Below are 17,781 nucleotides of genomic sequence, written 5' to 3'. Positions count from 1 at the left end.
CTTAGGTTGGAGAAAAGAGGCCACATGTTTATGAAGTATGATCTCTTAGATTTTATATTTTTATTAAAAAAAAATTAATTTACAGGAAACAACCTTTTTCACCCACTACACTCGCCGCCATCATTAACCTTATTTCCAATATCATCCTCAACCACTAGCATTACCATGCGCCAGGCCACCGATCATCATACCCACCCCGCTGCCCCTACCACCCATTCCAATTGCCTTCCACCTTTACCCAGTCACCCACCAAAAACCATACGACCACCAACCCACCCAAAAACATCAGATCTGAAAATTCTTAATAAAAAATAAATAAATATAAAGTACATAAAGATCGTTACAAAAATAAATTTACAAGCTCATATATTACAGCTAATTATCCCCCAAAAATTTATACTATAAAATTCTTCAGAAAATGTATAGATCTTAAACAAAAACAAATAAAAAAACTGAAACTTTTTACCAACAATTACAACAAAATCTAAGGTGATGATAAGTAATTCATAGAACTACTGACAGCCTATAGATAAAAAAGAAAGAAAAATTAAAATTAAAAAATAAAATCCTAAACCGTAACCCAGCCACCAACACCATCGCCAGCTTCCCTACACACCACCGCCGGCCAGCCTTACTGCCGCAAGCCCAACCAAGCCGCCGATAAACTTCATCACCCCACCAACCCTACCCCTCGATAACTCCATCGTCGAATTGCAGTAACATCACGCCACCACCAACTAACCCATCAGAATCACCACCACCGTCACCGAACTCAGCTAGAACCGTTGCCGAACCATCGAAACCCCAACCCGCTCCCATACCCAAACCTACAACCCGCCCTACTCCACTCACCCTCTGTAGGAGTTTATAGGTACGAATGCGGAAAACATGAATCATATTCATATAGCACCTAATCCCAAGATCATGCATAACACATAAAGAATTAGAATTAATACCTTTGAAGCGTGATTCCACAAGTGATCGAGCAAGAATAAAGGGAGATAAAGAACCCCAAGCGTGATTCCTCTACTTGGTCCACGAGCACGGATCAAACCTCCACTAATGCTAGTTAGTTGTGATCGAACACTTCAATCAACCTTTGACGGAGATGTGAGTCACGAGCACGCCACAAACCACCCACGACACCACCACACGCGCCGCCCACAGAGGTGGGGCCGTACGGACAGGGAGGAGAGAGAGAGATAGAGAATTAGGGTTTTGGTCTTGGTTGTTTGATTCACAATTAACTATTAATTGTTATGTGTCATACAACCCTAGGTATGGATTATATTTATAGATCACATCTCTAAATAAATCTACATCAAGCCCAAAACATATTAAGCCCTTCTAACTATTTTAGCCCAACAATCAATGTAGCATGTCATAAACTCATGAGACCCAATAATGGGCTTCTAACTTGTTTGACCCAATACTCTTGTGTGTGACCTCATAGGATCCATTCTAGCGGGCTTTGGACTATTTGACTAGCCCAAAGATCATTGATCATAGTCTAGCAACAGATGATGACGACCCAAAAGAACGAACTTATTATCTCCATAATAGTGATCCTTGATATATCTAGTAATTGCACTTATCGAAGACATAACTCCTTCAATCTCCCACTTGTCTGAGACAAGTGCGCAATTTTCAAATTCCTTAAGTCAATGTGTGTTGATTTGATAATATGATTGCATCTCATGTCGTAATCATATTAATCTACAAATCTTTTCTTGAAAAACTGAGTTAGAATTACAAAACAAATGATTACTATGTAATCCATTTGAGCACGGCCATGCATTTTCTGAATTCTCCCTCTTCAAGGGGCCAAGACACATTCCTAATTAAATAGGTAGACTCAATCCAATCTTGCGGCAACCAAAGCTCCCACTCAACTCATGAAGCAACCGGGAAACACACTTTATAATCTCCAGTTACAGGAAGACGTTTGAGTGTACCACAGTTAAATCAATCATTGAATGAAATCAGTGTTCCACTCATGTCAAAGGAATCCACTAATATATCCGGAAGCTCTATACTTGAGCTTCAAAGTAGGTCTATAGTTCGATCATGCATCATTCATGCATATCCATGTAATTGACCGAGCTTCACTACGCTCCTATAGCCCATGAAACAGAGTTATCCAATCAATCTTACATGCTAGTCCATTAATTGAAATCATTTATGTCTAGTTTAATGATTCCGAACTGGGAACTGGAATAATATATGGATTTTGTTCACCTGTGGGGTTTCATTCACCAGGTCATTAAATAATTAACCTGATGAACCAATCAATCCATAATTATTTTGGACATTTTATTTAATATTGAAACCATAATTAAATAAGAGAAATGATAAACTTCTGATTAAACATAATTCTGCCAATGAATGTATTACATATGTAATTAGTTTTTCTCTAAAAACAAATACAACTTAAATTACATCATTAGCCTCAATCCAGTTGCATCAACATGTTTCTCATGCTTAGGCAATGGAAGGGGTTTAGTAAGGGGATCGGCGATATTCTCCTCCGTATGAACTTTGCACATCTTGACATCTCCTCTGCCAACGATTTCTCGAATGAGATGATACTTCCTCTCAACATGTTTGGATTTGAAGTGTGACCTAGGCTCCTTTGATTGAGCAATGGTGCCATTGTTGTCACAATACAACTCAATCCCTTTTTGAGCACTTGGTACAATGTCCATCTCAATAAGGAATTTCTTAATCCAAACTGCTTCCTTAGCTGCTTCAACATCAGCTAAATATTCTGATTCTGTAGTAGAGTCTGCGACAGTGCTTTGCTTCGAACTCTTCCAGCTCACTGCTCCTCCATTCAAACAGAAGATGTATCCAGACTGGGATTTAAAATCATCTCTGTCTGTTTGGAAACTCGCATCCGTATAACCCTTGACAACCAACTCATCTTCGCCGCCATATACTAGAAACATTCCTTTAGTCCTTCTCAAGTACTTAAGGATGTTCTTGGCAGCTGTCCAGTGCGCTTCACCTGGATTTGCTTGAAACCTGCTACACATGCTTAAAGCATATGAAACATCCGGCCTTGTACAAATCATGGCATACATTATCGACCCTACTGCCGAAGCATAAGGTATAATCGCCATACGTCTCATCTCGTCTGGTGTAACCGGACATTGAGATTTGCTGAGCGTAATGCCATGAGACATGGGGAGAAATCCTCTTTTAGAGTCTTTCATCGAAAATCCATCAAGAACCTTATCAACATAAGTCTCTTGACTCAATCCAATCATCCTTCGAGACCTGTCTCGATGGATCTTGATTCCCAAGATGTACTCGGCGTCACCCAAGTCTTTCATGGAGAAACAAATTTTCAACCACTCCTTGACTGACTCAATCATTGGTATGTCGTTTCCCATGAGTAGCATGTCATCTACATACAAGACTAAGAAAACTATGCTGCTCCCACTGGACTTCTTGTATACACAAGGTTCCTTTTCGCTTTTGACAAAACCAAACTGTTTGATTGCATCAAAACGAAGGTTCTAACTCCTTGATGCTTGCTTCAATCCATAAATGGATTTCTGAAGCTTGCATACCTTTCCAGGATTTTCTAGATCTTCAAAACCCTCAGGTTGTGTCATATACACTTCCTCCATCAAGAACCCATTCAAGAAGGCGGTTTTGACATCCATCTGCCAAATTCCGTAATCGAAAAATGCAGCAATCGCTAGAAGAATCCGAATGGACTTGAGCATTGCTACTGGGGAAAAGGTTTCATCATAGTCAATACCATTAATCTGTCTGTACCCTTTCGCAACCAGTCTTGCTTTATAGATGTAGGAATTTCCATCCTTGTCTGTTTTAATCTTGTAAACCCACTTGCAACCAATAGGCTTTACCCCATTAGGCAAGTCCACCAGGGTCCACACAGCATTTTCAAACATCGATTCCATTTCGGATTTAATGGCCTCAAGCCATTATTTTGAGTTGGGGCTCATCAAAGCTTGCTTGTAGGTTGTAGGTTCCTCATTCTTCAATAAGAAGATTTCAGAATCCTCAGTCAACAAAACTTCAACAAACTGTTTGTTTCTGATTCTAGTAGACCTACGTGGGGTAGGAGCAACAATAGAAATGTTCTCTTCAACTCTTTGAAGATTTTTGCAAGAATTAGATTCAAGTGGGACGATAGGAGTCTCGCTAGTAGAATTAGCTTGCTCCGACGCATGATTATGCGCCCTCGCCTCTGATGTGGTGTTATCCACATCCATTTGTTTCTCGTCTCAAATTTCTTCGAGAACTACTTTACTCCCACTTGGCTTTCTAGAGAGTAATTCATTTTCTAGAAAGACACCATCGCGAGCAACAAACACTTTGTCATCGTCGCGATTGTAGAAGTAATACGCTTTTGTTTCTTTGGGATAACCCACAAAGAAACATTTGTCTGATTTAGGGCTGAGTTTGTCACTTTGTAAACGTTTTACATAGACTTCACAACCCCAAACCTTGAGATAAGACAACTTTGGAACTTTTCCAGTTCATAATTCATATGGTGTCTTCTCAACTGCTTTGGATGGGCTTCTGTTTAGTATGTTCGCAGCTGCTCCTAATTCATATCCCCAGAATGATATGTGAAGATCAGTAAAGCTCATCATGGACCGAACCATATCTAGTAAGGTCCTATTCCTCCTTTCTGACACACCATTCAACTGTGGTGTCCCTGGAGGAGTTAACTGTGAAAGAATTTCACAATTTATCAGATGTTCATCACATTCTTGAGTCAAATATTCACCACCACGATCAGATCGTAATGCTTTAATTGTTTTCCCAAGTTGGTTTTATACCTCATTCTGGAATTCTTTGAACTTTTCAAAGGCTTCCAACTTCTGCTTTATTAAGTAAACATAACCAAATCTACTTAAATCATCAGTAAAAGTAATGAAGTATCTATATTGACCCCTAGCTTTTGAACTCATTGGTCCACACACATCCGTATCTATGAGTCCCAAAAGATCACTAGCTCTCTCACCTACACCCGTAAAGGGTGACTTAGTCATTTTACCAAGCAAGCATGACTCACAATTTTCAAATGATTCATAATCAAATGTTGAAAGGAGTCCATCCTTATGTAATTTTTGGATGCGCTTTTGGTTAATATGTACAAGCCTACAATGCCATAGGTAAGTTGGGTTTGATCCATCTGTTCTTTGCTTTTTATGATCTATGTTGTAAATATGAGTTATATAATCTAAGACATACAAGCCATTAAATAATTTCGCTTTAGCATATAACATATTTTCTCTGGAAATAAAACAACATTTGTCTCTTATTTCAAAAGAAAAACCTTCAGTATCTAAAACAGGAACTGAAATAATGTTTTTGGTAATAGTTGGAACATAATAACATTTATTAAGAACCAAAATTAAACCAGAAGAAAGTCTTAAATGATAATCTCCAATAGCAAGGGCAGCAACTGTTGCTCCATTTCCTACTCGGAGTGTGACTTCCCCTTTTGCTAATGCCCTACTCACTTCTAGGCCCTGCATGTTATTAACAATGTGAGCACCACAACCGGTATCGAATACCCAAGTTGAAGAAGAGGTAAGATTAATTTCTACAACAAAAACATCAAGTAACTCCTTACCTTCTGTTTTCACTAGTGTATAATGGGGACACCCTGGTGTATGGCGAAGCCAATCACCACAATAGAAGCATTCGCTTTGTCTCCTTTTCAGGTACTCCTCAGCATGGTTGAGTAAAAGGTTGACTAATGTCACCGTCGAGCCCTCATCATTATGAGTAAGCTTGACTATATCAAAACCATCGTGGAGTGAGAAAAAGATTATGTCATGTGCGGAGTCATCATCAAACGGTTTCCCAAGGACGTCCATCTGATTGAATAAATCAATCAGTTCATTGACATGGGTCCTTACTGACTGACCAGGCATGAGTTTCTTAGCCACTATCTTACAATGAACATTGTAAGCCTCATACCTTATACTGTCAGTCCAGGAATAGTAAATTTGAGGGATCGAATTAACGACCTCTCTTACGTTGTAGTCGTTGAAGTTTCCTCCTCCACTTCCTAATGCCCCAATGCCACCTCGACAGATGGCACGAAGACATTCACACAAGTTGGTTAACTCATATTGCCTGAACCTTCTTTTCCAACAATTTGGAATAGATTCTAAAATGAGATTCCTGATTTTCTCTCAATCCGATACAATTTTCGCATGCCTTTCATGATCATAACCTTCAGTATACTTGCCCTCAACAGGTATGTATAAACGTGATTCAAGCTTATGGCTTATGAGAACATTTCTCAACTCGTTCTCCCATTCCCTGAAGTTTCTGAGATTCAGCCTTAAATTTAGTTTCGTTGGCAAAATAGTGTTGTCATTATAGTTATTCATCTACAAACAAAAACAAAACGAGGCAAAGTTCATTAATTATGTTTAATAATTTTAAAGTACCATAAACGATTTAAATTGGTAACTTTAAAGCATTTATTCAATATTAAAATGATCCCTATTGAATTAAATGATTCCAAGACCCTTTATTTGTGTAATAATTGACCGGACTTTGGCCCTACCATCAACCATTACATTTTCAAGGTGAGTAAACTCTTTACTGATTACAACTCTTGTAATTCTTGGTTGAATAATTACTCATCACATGTTTATTATTACCCTTGCTTCAAGGTTCTAAACTCTTTAGGTAACCTTGTTGAGTATAACCAATTAAAATTGTAATACTTGATTTACCCCAACTTTCCCAAGATATAATATGACACCCAGCTTTGGCATGACCCATCATAAATATCGAAGGTTTCATCGGGTTTTCAATTGGAAACGCAATCTCAATATTACCGGGACCTAAATTTATTATGTTGTGATTATTTAGTGAACTCTAACGCATCATCAATCAACATAAAATAAATTTAACATGCATAATCTACTAATGCATAAGTAAAACATGACATAGTATGGCCTCTTAATCCTAAGAAAACTAATAAAGCAGAAAAATGCTCCCACTTGAATCCTCATGGATCTCATCCATCTTATTCCTTTGGGCCTCCACTCCATTGGCTTCTTGGATCAACTGCAACCTGTAATATTATTCTATTCTATCTACTACTTAAATAAAATAAAATAAAATAAAATTACAAAAATACTTAACGATACGCAGACCGTATTTAGATTACAAAAATACGAAACGATGCGCAGATCATATTTAGAATCTATGGGCCATACTAGTCTATATATAGCAATAAATAATATCATATATTATAAAGTGCCACATACTAAATCACTCATCTTGCTTTCCTAAACTACAACATCGAATGATCATAATTAAGGAAACATGGCACAAAATATCTCATATTTTTAATTAATTAATTACTGCAATTAGATAATATCATATATTATTTCTAACCAATCATAAAATATCATATATTTTATTTTAGGTAAGAGATAAAATCAAATCATATTTTAGTTATGGAAGATAAATCATATTTATTTTTCATGATTATCCTAACTAATTTAGGAGATTCTATCCTAATTGCTAGCCAATCACATATTTTAAAACAATTATTATCCAAAATTAATTATGGGATAATCTCATTAAATCAATCATTATCGAAATAGAATCTTTTGCTCCATAATTATCCAAACTTATCAAAAATAACAACTTTAATTTTGTTAATTATCTTTTCAAAATCAAAACTTATCCTTTTAATTTTAATTTTGAAATCTGATTTTTATTTAAAATAATTTTTTTTTTTAAAATAGCTACGCCAGCCACCGTGGTGTGGCCAGCCGAAGCCAGCCACGGTGGCCGTACACCTTACGGTGTACGCTGCACAGCAGCGACGCAGGAACAGCAGCAGCAGCACACGCAGCTGGTGGTGCACTGTTGTGTTGCTGCTGTTCGGCTTCTGCCCAGCCCGCCCTCCCTCCTGGACCACCACCGGTGCGGCAGTCGCCATGGCAGCGCCACCCAGCCGCGGCTGCCGCACCCAAAACCCCTTTTTTATTTTAATTTAAATAAAAACAAAACAATTTTTCTGAAATTAAAGTAATCTTAATGTGGTCCAATTAATTTCAAAATTAAATCATATTCAATCTTGAAATTAGGGTTTTTCATGAAATTAATCCCCAATTTAATTTAACTCTTAAATTAAATAATTTGATCATGAAAAATTCATAATTTAACATGAAATTAAATAGATTAAATTCTTTAAACACATAACTATCGAATTAAATCAAAACCAAAACACAAATTTCACAAATTAGGGTTTATGATTTCGAAATTTTCGAAAAATAGGGTTAGGGGGGTCGAAATTTTCGATCAATATAGGGCAAAATTCGAATCAAATTAAGGCTAATTTGGAGCAATTTAAATAACTTTTAATGATTCTATATTGTTAAATCACATTTAATATAATAATTGACCCATAATTAAATTATTCTCCCTCGTAATTGAATTAAAATTGTGGATTAACAAAGAATTAATATTCAATAAATGTTTGGATTGGTTCCAACTTGTGATTTAATTATTTCTATTTTTTTTTTTGAGGTTGTGAACTCATTTTGAAAGTTAGTTTTTATTTTAGACTTCCGCTATGTGACTTTGAAAAATAGCCTTAGCCGTTATCACGGTGACGGTAATATTTTGGTTATTTCCTTAAAATAGTTTTATTTAGAGTAAAAAGAGTATTTTAAAATAAGGGATTTTTCGAGGTATTACACTGCCGGTGGTGGCTAGTGGCTGGGTTGGGGTTGATTTCTTTTTTTTTTTTTTATTATTATTTTTATTTATCTTTTTTTTTTTAAAAAAAACCAATACCTAATTGACAGATGTTCATAGTAGTCCCACTAACAGATTTCATTCGAAAATTCGTTAGATGGTGGTATAATCCAATTTATGGGTTTTTTTGTTGGTGTTATAATAAAAGTTTTAAAATTTGTGGTGTTATAATTAAAATTTGTAGTGTTATTTTCTAAAAGAAAGGGACGATTAATTTAAGATAGAAGTAAAATTTTGTAAACATCGAATCCGCAACCTAACTTGGCCAGGTTATTCGCTAAGTTTATAACCCATTGTCCAACTCAGCCTGGACCTCCTTCACCTCCACTTGGACAATTAGTCTTGTATCAGGCTAGAAAAAAAATATATGGTATACGAGAAAATACAACTTGATCTTCATGATAAACAAAAAAAAAAAAAAAGTATTTATCCAGCGGCATTTCAATAAATAAGTCAACAACTTTTATTAAACACGAGCCTTACAAATCTAATATATATATTTAAAGGGGAGTTTTTTCTCGAGTTTTTAGAGAGCCACGTAAGATTTAATTTTTATAGCACGCCATGTAGGATTATAAATCTTAATAGTAGCAAATCAAATAAGAGATTATTAATTTCTTTTAGAATAAATAATTCAAATGTCACGTAAGCATTGGCGAATGAGATTTTTAAGTTTAAATTAATTAATATTATCTTTTAATATTAGGAATTTTATCTAAATATATAACAAATTTTAGCTCTTAAATATATATATAAAAAAAAAAAAAAATCAAACAAACCGTGCATCGCACGGGCTTTATCTAGTGTTTATTTATTTACGAAAATATCAGGCTAATTGAGATATTTTGCTGATTTATTTACAAAAATTCTATTAAACAAATGATTTAAAAAAAAAAAAAAAAAAAAAAAAAAAAAAGAATCTCCATACATAAATGCTCCGTAATAATCAGGATTCCTTTTTTATAGTCAGTGCTTGAGAAATTTTCTGGCATTTTACTCTGAAGACAGAGAGATTCAAGCTCCTCCTAAAACTGGTAAATCTGTTATTCTGCTGGTACTTTGGCTTCAATCCGAAATATTGCAACTTTTTTTTTTTCTTTTTTAATTTACTGAGTTTTTATCTACTTATGATTCAACCTTGATGAAATTGCATTTTTTTTTTTCATGTTTTTTTTTTTTTTCATGTTTTTTTTTTTTTTCAAGTTTAATTCTATTTTCTGGGGTGAGAATTACCCATTATTTTATGATTTTTGTCCTTTGGCAATGATCCTTGATTCCCAATTTGACGAGTTTGACAGTTTATTTATGCATTTCTGGTGTAGAATTGTAAGCTAATCCAATTGAATCAATTGAAAATGTTAGATGTTTTTATTGTCAATTCCATGCTCATATAAATATTAAACGTTCGATTAATGACATTTTTATATATGATAAGCGAAAACGCGAGATTATATAGCTAACTTATAGTCACATAGCTCTATAAATATGCAAAAATGTCAAATTGATCATTTATACTCCTAATGTGTGTTAGGTACTCACATGTTCAAAATTTTGACTTAATTGATCTTTGATGAATGTATAAATTATTATTATTATTATTATTATTTTTTTTTTTTTTTTTTCAAAAGTCGGAGAAAATTTGACATTGAAGGGTAGTTTTGTGCGCAGGGTTGGAATTATATAATTCCATAGAAAAATACCTAAGCTTGTGTTAATGCTATTATGATCATGTATTCTGACTTCTGAGCAGAGACAGACTTGTTAATAAGTTGGAATTATACGGGGCATGATACTATGGATCGACTAGACAATGCAGCACGCGTTATGTTAGTTTCAGATCTTGACTACACAATGGTATTGTTTCTTTTTTCTTACCTCATGAAACTAGTCTGCATTTGGTTTCAATATCTTGTTGTTTTGTTTATCGGAGATGGTGGTATTCACTGGTTGATCATAATGATTCTGAGAATAATGCTCTCTTAAGGTTCAATGCACTGTGGGAAGCATATTTTCGCCATGATTCCCTACTGGTGTTTTCTACGGGGCGATCACCTATTAGCTACAAAGAGTTGGGGAATGAAAAACCCTTGCTTACTCCAGATATAACTGTTATGTCTGTGGGAACTGAGATTGCTTATGGGGATTCTTTCGTGCCAGATGTTGATTGGGAACAATCTCTTAATCACAAGTGGGATCGAAAGATTGTGACAGAGGAAACTGATAAGTTTTCCAAACTTGTGCTTCAGGTCTCACTTTAACCTATTGGCAGATATGCCAAATTTCCAATGAGATATTTCTTTTTGCAAAATAATGTAAGTTACGCACTTTTGGAATTCAATGGATGAGTAGATATTCATAGAGCCTATTTTCAAATGCTGAACGCAGTCTGAAACTGAGCAGCGGCCTCACAAGGTTAGCTTCTTCTTGGACAAGGCCAAGGCTTCCAAAGTGATTGAGGTTCTTGAGGCACGCCTAGTAGGAAGAGGGGTAAAGCTCTAAATGTTTTCTTCTGGTATCCTTTTGCAATTATGACGCTTCAAAGAGGTTATCCCCCTCTATTTTGAACACTTGATCAGAAAATATGTTATTTCTCAGTTAGACATCAAAATTATCTATAGTGGCGGGGTTGCTCTGGATGTGTTACCAAGAGGAGCTGGCAAAGGACAGGCTCTCACTTACCTGATGAAGAAATTTAATGGTAAAACTCCTAGGAACACTCTTGTATGTGGTGATTCAGGAAATGATGCCGAACTGTTCAGTGTTCAAGGAGTTTATGGTGTCATGGTTAGTACTTCAATATATCCAAAACCTCATTTGTTTTCCTGTGTGTAATCTTTAATTTTAGCTGAAATTGGATTTTCAGCTACCAAGCATCTCTCATCTGTTCAACTGCAGGTCAGTAACGCACAGGAAGAGTTATTGCAATGGCATGCATTAAACGCGAAAAACAACCAGAATATACTTCATTCCTCTGAAAGATGTGCTGCTGGTATCATACAAGCCATTGGTCATTTTGATCTAGGACCTTGTATATCACCAAGGGATGAAATGGACTCTTTGGAATACTCAAAGCAATGTATGAATCCGGGATATGAAGTAGTTAATATGTATCTGGCTTGTGAGAAATGGCAAAGTGGAGAAGTTGATAAGTCTGAGAAATTTATTCAGAATTTGAAGGCAAAGTTTGTACGTGTGACTGAATTCCTCATCATAGCACTACATAGTACTTCCTCTAGACATGAAGTTTGTTATCCTGGAACACATAAATTACAAGGACATATTGGTCTCAACTTTGCAATTATAATTAAAAGGCTGAGAAAATTTTCATGTTGTATAGTTTTGGTTGAGATGCCAAAGCCACTTATGTTTCTTTTTGTTATTTGACAATCAGCATTCATCAGGGGTCTTTCTCCATGCTTCTGGAGTGGAGAAACCTCTCTATGACTGCTTAGATTCACTGGAGAAGTCTTATGGAAATATGAAAGGTTGCAGATTTACGGTGTGGGTTGATCGAGTTTCTTCTGCTCAGATTGGTTCTGATACTTGGCTTGTGAAATTTGACAAGTGGGAATCATCAGGTGATATATCTCTGTTTTATATATATATATATATATATATATATATATATATATATATATATATATATATGTATTATTTGGTAGTGCTTGTAGTGAACTAGTGATAAATAAGTGCTATTGTATTTGCTTAACAAACCTTGTCATAAACCACAATTGAAATGTGGTTAGGATTCTGGGAGATTAAAATATACTAGTATGAATTAGGTTGTACAGCAGTAATCATTTCCATAGCTATATCTTTTCCTTACATGGTCTGATTTGATGAATATGTCCCAAGAATAATACATGAAAACATACGAGAGAAGAGAGAAAAGAGGAGAGGAACTAAAAATAAATAAATAAAAAAACAACGAAAAAGTAGAACAAATTACTAAATTACTACTCCCTCTGTCTCTTTACTAAATACCTATTTGGGTTTTTTTCACGGAAATTAAGAAAGTAGGTGGAAGTACGTAAGTGTATGTGGGGTTAGAGAGAGGTAGAGAGAAAAAAAAAAGTAGCTGGGAAAAATTGAAGAGAGGGAGACAGAAAGTGTTGGAAATTGATGTAAAAAGTCATTATTTGTACTGAAAAGTGATGTCAACTCATCTAAAAGTTGAGTATATTCTCAAATAGTACAACCTTGAAATAGAAATAGGTCTTTAATTTTGATTTGCCAAAAAAGGAATACAGGTCGTTAATAAAAGGACGGGTGGAGTATTAGAGTCAACCAGGTTATGCAAATGGGAGATGTTGAAATTCATGAGAAGTACAATTTTGGGTAGTTGTTTGGTTAGCACTAAATAAAAGAAATGGAGGAAATAGATATTTCTAGGAAATTTGATTTCCCGCAAAACATGAGAAGTTATTTACCTGATATCCCGTTGGTCAATAGAAATTCATGGGAATTTATTTACCGAACATCCCCTTGGTCTATAGAATTTCATGGGAATTGGAGATTCCTTTGGTGCCAACCAAACAAATTATGGTCATTTTCTAGGAAATACATAAAGGAAATTACTTCCCATGAAATAAAAATTCCCATGGGAATTTAATTCCCTTGTGAACCAAACAGGCACAAAGGAAAGATTTCTTTATGTTATTGTGTTAACAGCAATGTAAAAATTGTTTTCTGTATTTCTATTGTCATTTTCTCAGAATTTTAAGATGCGTTTTTTGCTGGAAATAAATTTAGGAAGTTCCCGAACCAACAAGGGGTTATTTGATGAGCTTGATTAGGCTGGTTATTTTGCGGTTCTATTGCAAAAGGGAGGGTCTAACTCATTAATTTAGAGGGTGGGTGTTTACATAATCTGCTATGTTGTACTACTTTAGGATAAAATTTACCAGAGACAGGTTAATAATTTACCTTTACTGTCTTCTGAATTCTGATTGCATCATGCCTGGCAAGATAACTCTCGAGTTAACAGAGTTTGAAAGTCAATACCCTCAACCTAAAATCACTCGATTCGACTCAAATTTAAGTGTATCTCTAACATGTGAAAATGCACTCAGAGAGTGTACAGGAAAACATTGTTAGTTTGATGTTTTATTTTGACAAATACTCCAAATTTTTTTGCTTTTTTGATATTTAATTTTAAGCGCTAAACCAGGTTAGGGAAATCATCAAACCAATGAATCAATTTGACTAAAGCTTTTCTTCTGTCAAATTGGACCATGAGTTGAGTTTGAGCATATTGAACCTGATTCGACTCAATTTGATCCCAGCTCATAGAGTCATAGTCATACTATCTTCAAATGAGCAGCAGTAGGACCATTTCATTTACTGCATTCTGATTATTTTGGTTTCTTAGGTTCTTGTTAGCTGGGGAAGCTTGGTGTATTCCAATTACTGTCTTCTTCATTTGATCTCTTCAAATATGATTTAAATTCATCACTCTGTCCATTTTACTTTGCTTTTCTGGTGGTCATACCTTGTCTCAGAGCTGATAGAGCAGTGAGGACTTCAATTTGCTCTTTCGGATGTAGTACCTTCCGATACTGAACTTTTACAGGTTATCTGCAGTTCTCGTAACCATTTAATTGCTCACAAGCACTTATTGCAGAAGTCTGTTGCAGGCAGGCCTTGCTTTCCACCTCAGTAAAATTTTATATATATATTCCTCTCCGTTCTTACTTGCACTTTAGTTTGTAGAAATTGGAAATCTTAGAACATTCAGCAACTCAACTCTGCCAATGGATACAGGGTCTTTCCATTGGATGTGTTGATGGCCCAAATACATTGAATTATAATCTTTATCATCCTTGAGTTGTGTCATATACTTGTCTTTACAGTTTGACAAATCAACTCACATTTTATCTGCAAGAAACATTATATGCCACAGTTGGTCTTCATGCAATTCTCTCCGCTCAAATTCTTTTTGGATTGAAATCTTTTATCTAATCGGATTCAATGATCACTTATCTTCTTGCTTTGCTGGAGGGGATTTGGTTTTCAATGCTGATAATTTTAATTACTAGAGTATGATATTGGGAATAGAATATCTGAACCAATGTTGAATTCTCTTATCGTATATTCCATCCATATTAGGACAATGGCTCTGATAAATTTTAAATATTCAAGGGTTCTGAGTAATCCATTTTCCTCTATGTAGTTTGTGATATCATACTGTAGTATGTTTGTCTTGCAGTTGAAGTAACCAGAATCTTTGCTGTCTTGATAAATTTTACTATGGTGTGTCTAGGTAAGGAGTGCCGTTGCTGTTTAACAACAGTTTTACTGAACTTAAAGGTATCATTTCCAAAAAGTGTTGATCAGCTAAATCCTTAGATTAAAAAAAGACTCAGCTTGACAGTCTTGCTGATATATGTGCATGAATTTCAGCCCGAAGGATTCACTTGGATGCATGTACACCAGACATGGATGAACGGAGCCACATTAGAAACTGAAAGGGTCTGGCTGTTCTAGAACCTTGACTAAGAAGGTAGAAGTATACCTAAAAGAAGGAATGACAATTACTATTGGTGGTTGTTCATGGGTAGAACCGTAGAAGTGCTAAATATCTGGAGGAAATAACTAACTTCTCCTTGCTTCTCTTACAGGAATGGATATGAAGTTATAAGTTTGAGAAAGCCATGTAAGTTACAGATACAATGGTGCATTGGTGCAGACAAAGTCGAAAGTGCTACTGCCCTTGTACGCTGTTTGTTGTTATAGTTAAAGAGTTTGGTTAGAGCGGTGTATGCCTTTTTAGTCACATGAATGCAATTTATACGATGGTCTTTTTTTTAAATTGTCATGGTTGAAGACTTGGAGGCTTATAGAACTTTGTCTAGTAAGACCAAGTTTTGTATTAGACGGTCTCACAATAATTTATCCTGAGATAACAGTGACTTCTTAACATGTCTAGGAAAGGTACTAAGGGTTTGCGAAGATTTAGCATATAATAGGAGTTGTTCATTTAAAAAAAAATTGAATTACAACTTGTCATTTTGATGGGCTCTTGAAGTAATGGAGTGAATCTAACTCCCACATTTTCTGTAAAAAGAACAAGAAGAAAAGCAAACAAGCAAAACAAATTTATATTAGACCCGACAATTGGGTTGTTCGTTGGGTCATTTCGGGTCTGGTTTGGGTAGGATTATTTTAAGTTTGGTTCGGGTAGGGTTGTTAGTATATAAGCAAATTAAACCAAAATACTTATCTTAATGTTGTGTAGACCAAATTGATAATTGCCGCGTCCTGGATAACCATTGAACTAAAAGACGATTCCGCACTACCCTAGTGCAGTAGACATCAAGCAGTCGTCCTCCAAGATAAGCACGGCACTGGAATTTGTGTGAATTCACAAACCTCACTGGAACCAGATTACTTGACCAAAAACCAAAGGGATAAATTTTGAGAGGGTAAATGAGATAGCTGATAGTTTTTGTTATATATTTCGGAGGTGAATAAGGTTGATATTATAAAGCTAAGCAATGATGGAGGCAAAGACCAACAATTAAAGGGGAAACGGTCACCAATCAAGTGGTGTAACATCCACCCATTAATTGTAACATTCACCCATTAATTCCCCATAAGAGTTAGCCTTTTAATCAGCATAAAAAGGTGTAACGGCTAGTCTTTAAGCAACAACATTTATCAGCAATAATGCCCATTAAATTAGCAATAAGAGGAAGCTAAAATCAAGGGATTCCAATAGCCATTAAATCCCAATAGTCAAAAGAATAAATGCTGTAACTTTCTTTGTTTTTACTTCAAGAACTTCCAACATTACCCCACGGGTTCGAAGATGTGAAAAGAAAGAAAGAAAATTGGTTTTGGGCAAAACCAAACAATTACATAAGTGTCAATGTCTCGCGACTTGAATTAACACATATTGAACATTAAGCTATGATCTCTTTCCTACCAAGTGACCTTTCGTCTTGAACTTAATAGGGAGTAAGAAACCCGTCACTTAAGTCACACAATTGAACATGTATAATATTCTGAAGTTCTGCGAATAAAAGTGACACATTATACCGGCCATACGTCCAGACCTGGATGCTCATAGGTGCTTTAGAGTATTAGCCCTCACAATACTCATAGGAAGCGGCCACACTTCCACACCTGAGTAGGTGAATCCCATCAAGTGTGAGCTACATCACACTACTAAAAGTATGGATATGGGTTCATTAAGAGCCATTTATTCATCCTTTATTCCGTTTGTAGCAAGCACACATCAAACATCTAGGGATGGACAAAAATCAAATATTGTGCTTCCGAATTATTTCATAATGTTCCCCTTTGAACTCATAATGAGTAGGAGTTGATTATTTGTAATTCATACTTTGGAATTTTAGTCCCATCCCTTCCGATGTTACCAAAACTAGTTTTGTACAAGGCCTTTAGTTAACAGATCTGTAACACTTTTTTTAGACATTATGTAGTCTAGTGATATCACCTCAATCACCAAATCATCTTTGACGGCAACCATTAAAGGCATGGTTCGATCAAAAGTAACCACGACTTGCGAATCACAATGAATTCCCTTACAAATGGAATATCTGCAAGTAGGGATGTCAGTGGGGCGGGTCAAGTAGGAGACCCGCCCCATCCCCGCCCCAGTGGGGCGGAAATGGGTCTCGGTTTGACGGGTGGTGGGGCCGGAAGGGGGATGAAAACCATGCCCGCCATGGGTGATGGGGCGGGGGTGGATTTTAGGTTGTACCCGCCCCCATCCTCGCCCGCCCCACTTCGTACCCGACCCATCCCCACCTCATACCCACATCTATATATCTTTTAAAACAAAATTATATACTTTTATACTATTTTATAAAATATTTATGTAAAATAAAATATTAATTATAATACTTTGTAATACACTTATATTATAAGCAAAAAAAAAAGTGTAATATTAAGAATACTTTTTTTAATGTAATATATATTAATTATGTAGGATTGTGTATTTGAAAGGTGGAGATTAAGTGGGAATTAGGC

At 35.6% G+C, this 17,781-nt stretch overlaps 1 protein-coding gene across 1 annotated transcript; it reads left to right on the top strand.

Moving 5' to 3' along the window:
* Positions 1 to 9,747: 9,747 nt before the first annotated feature.
* On the top strand, positions 9,748 to 15,711 carry LOC145576524 (sucrose-phosphatase 2-like). Its single transcript, XM_081634270.1, has 9 exons — positions 9,748 to 10,643; positions 10,715 to 11,030; positions 11,170 to 11,271; positions 11,380 to 11,568; positions 11,680 to 11,970; positions 12,176 to 12,362; positions 15,047 to 15,093; positions 15,187 to 15,286; positions 15,405 to 15,711. Exons 1-8 carry the CDS (start codon positions 10,579 to 10,581, stop codon positions 15,268 to 15,270), a joined length of 1,281 nt encoding a protein of 426 aa, XP_081490396.1. The 5' UTR covers positions 9,748 to 10,578; the 3' UTR covers positions 15,271 to 15,286; positions 15,405 to 15,711.
* The last annotated feature ends 2,070 nt before the right edge of the window (positions 15,712 to 17,781 follow it).

The sequence above is a fragment of the Chenopodium album genome, chromosome 13, assembly GCF_948465745.1.
Source record: "Chenopodium album chromosome 13, dcCheAlbu1.1, whole genome shotgun sequence".
NCBI lineage: Eukaryota > Viridiplantae > Streptophyta > Magnoliopsida > Caryophyllales > Amaranthaceae > Chenopodium > Chenopodium album.
The sequence above is the reverse complement of the archived record's forward strand: the minus strand, read 5'-3'. Positions and strand labels throughout refer to the sequence as shown.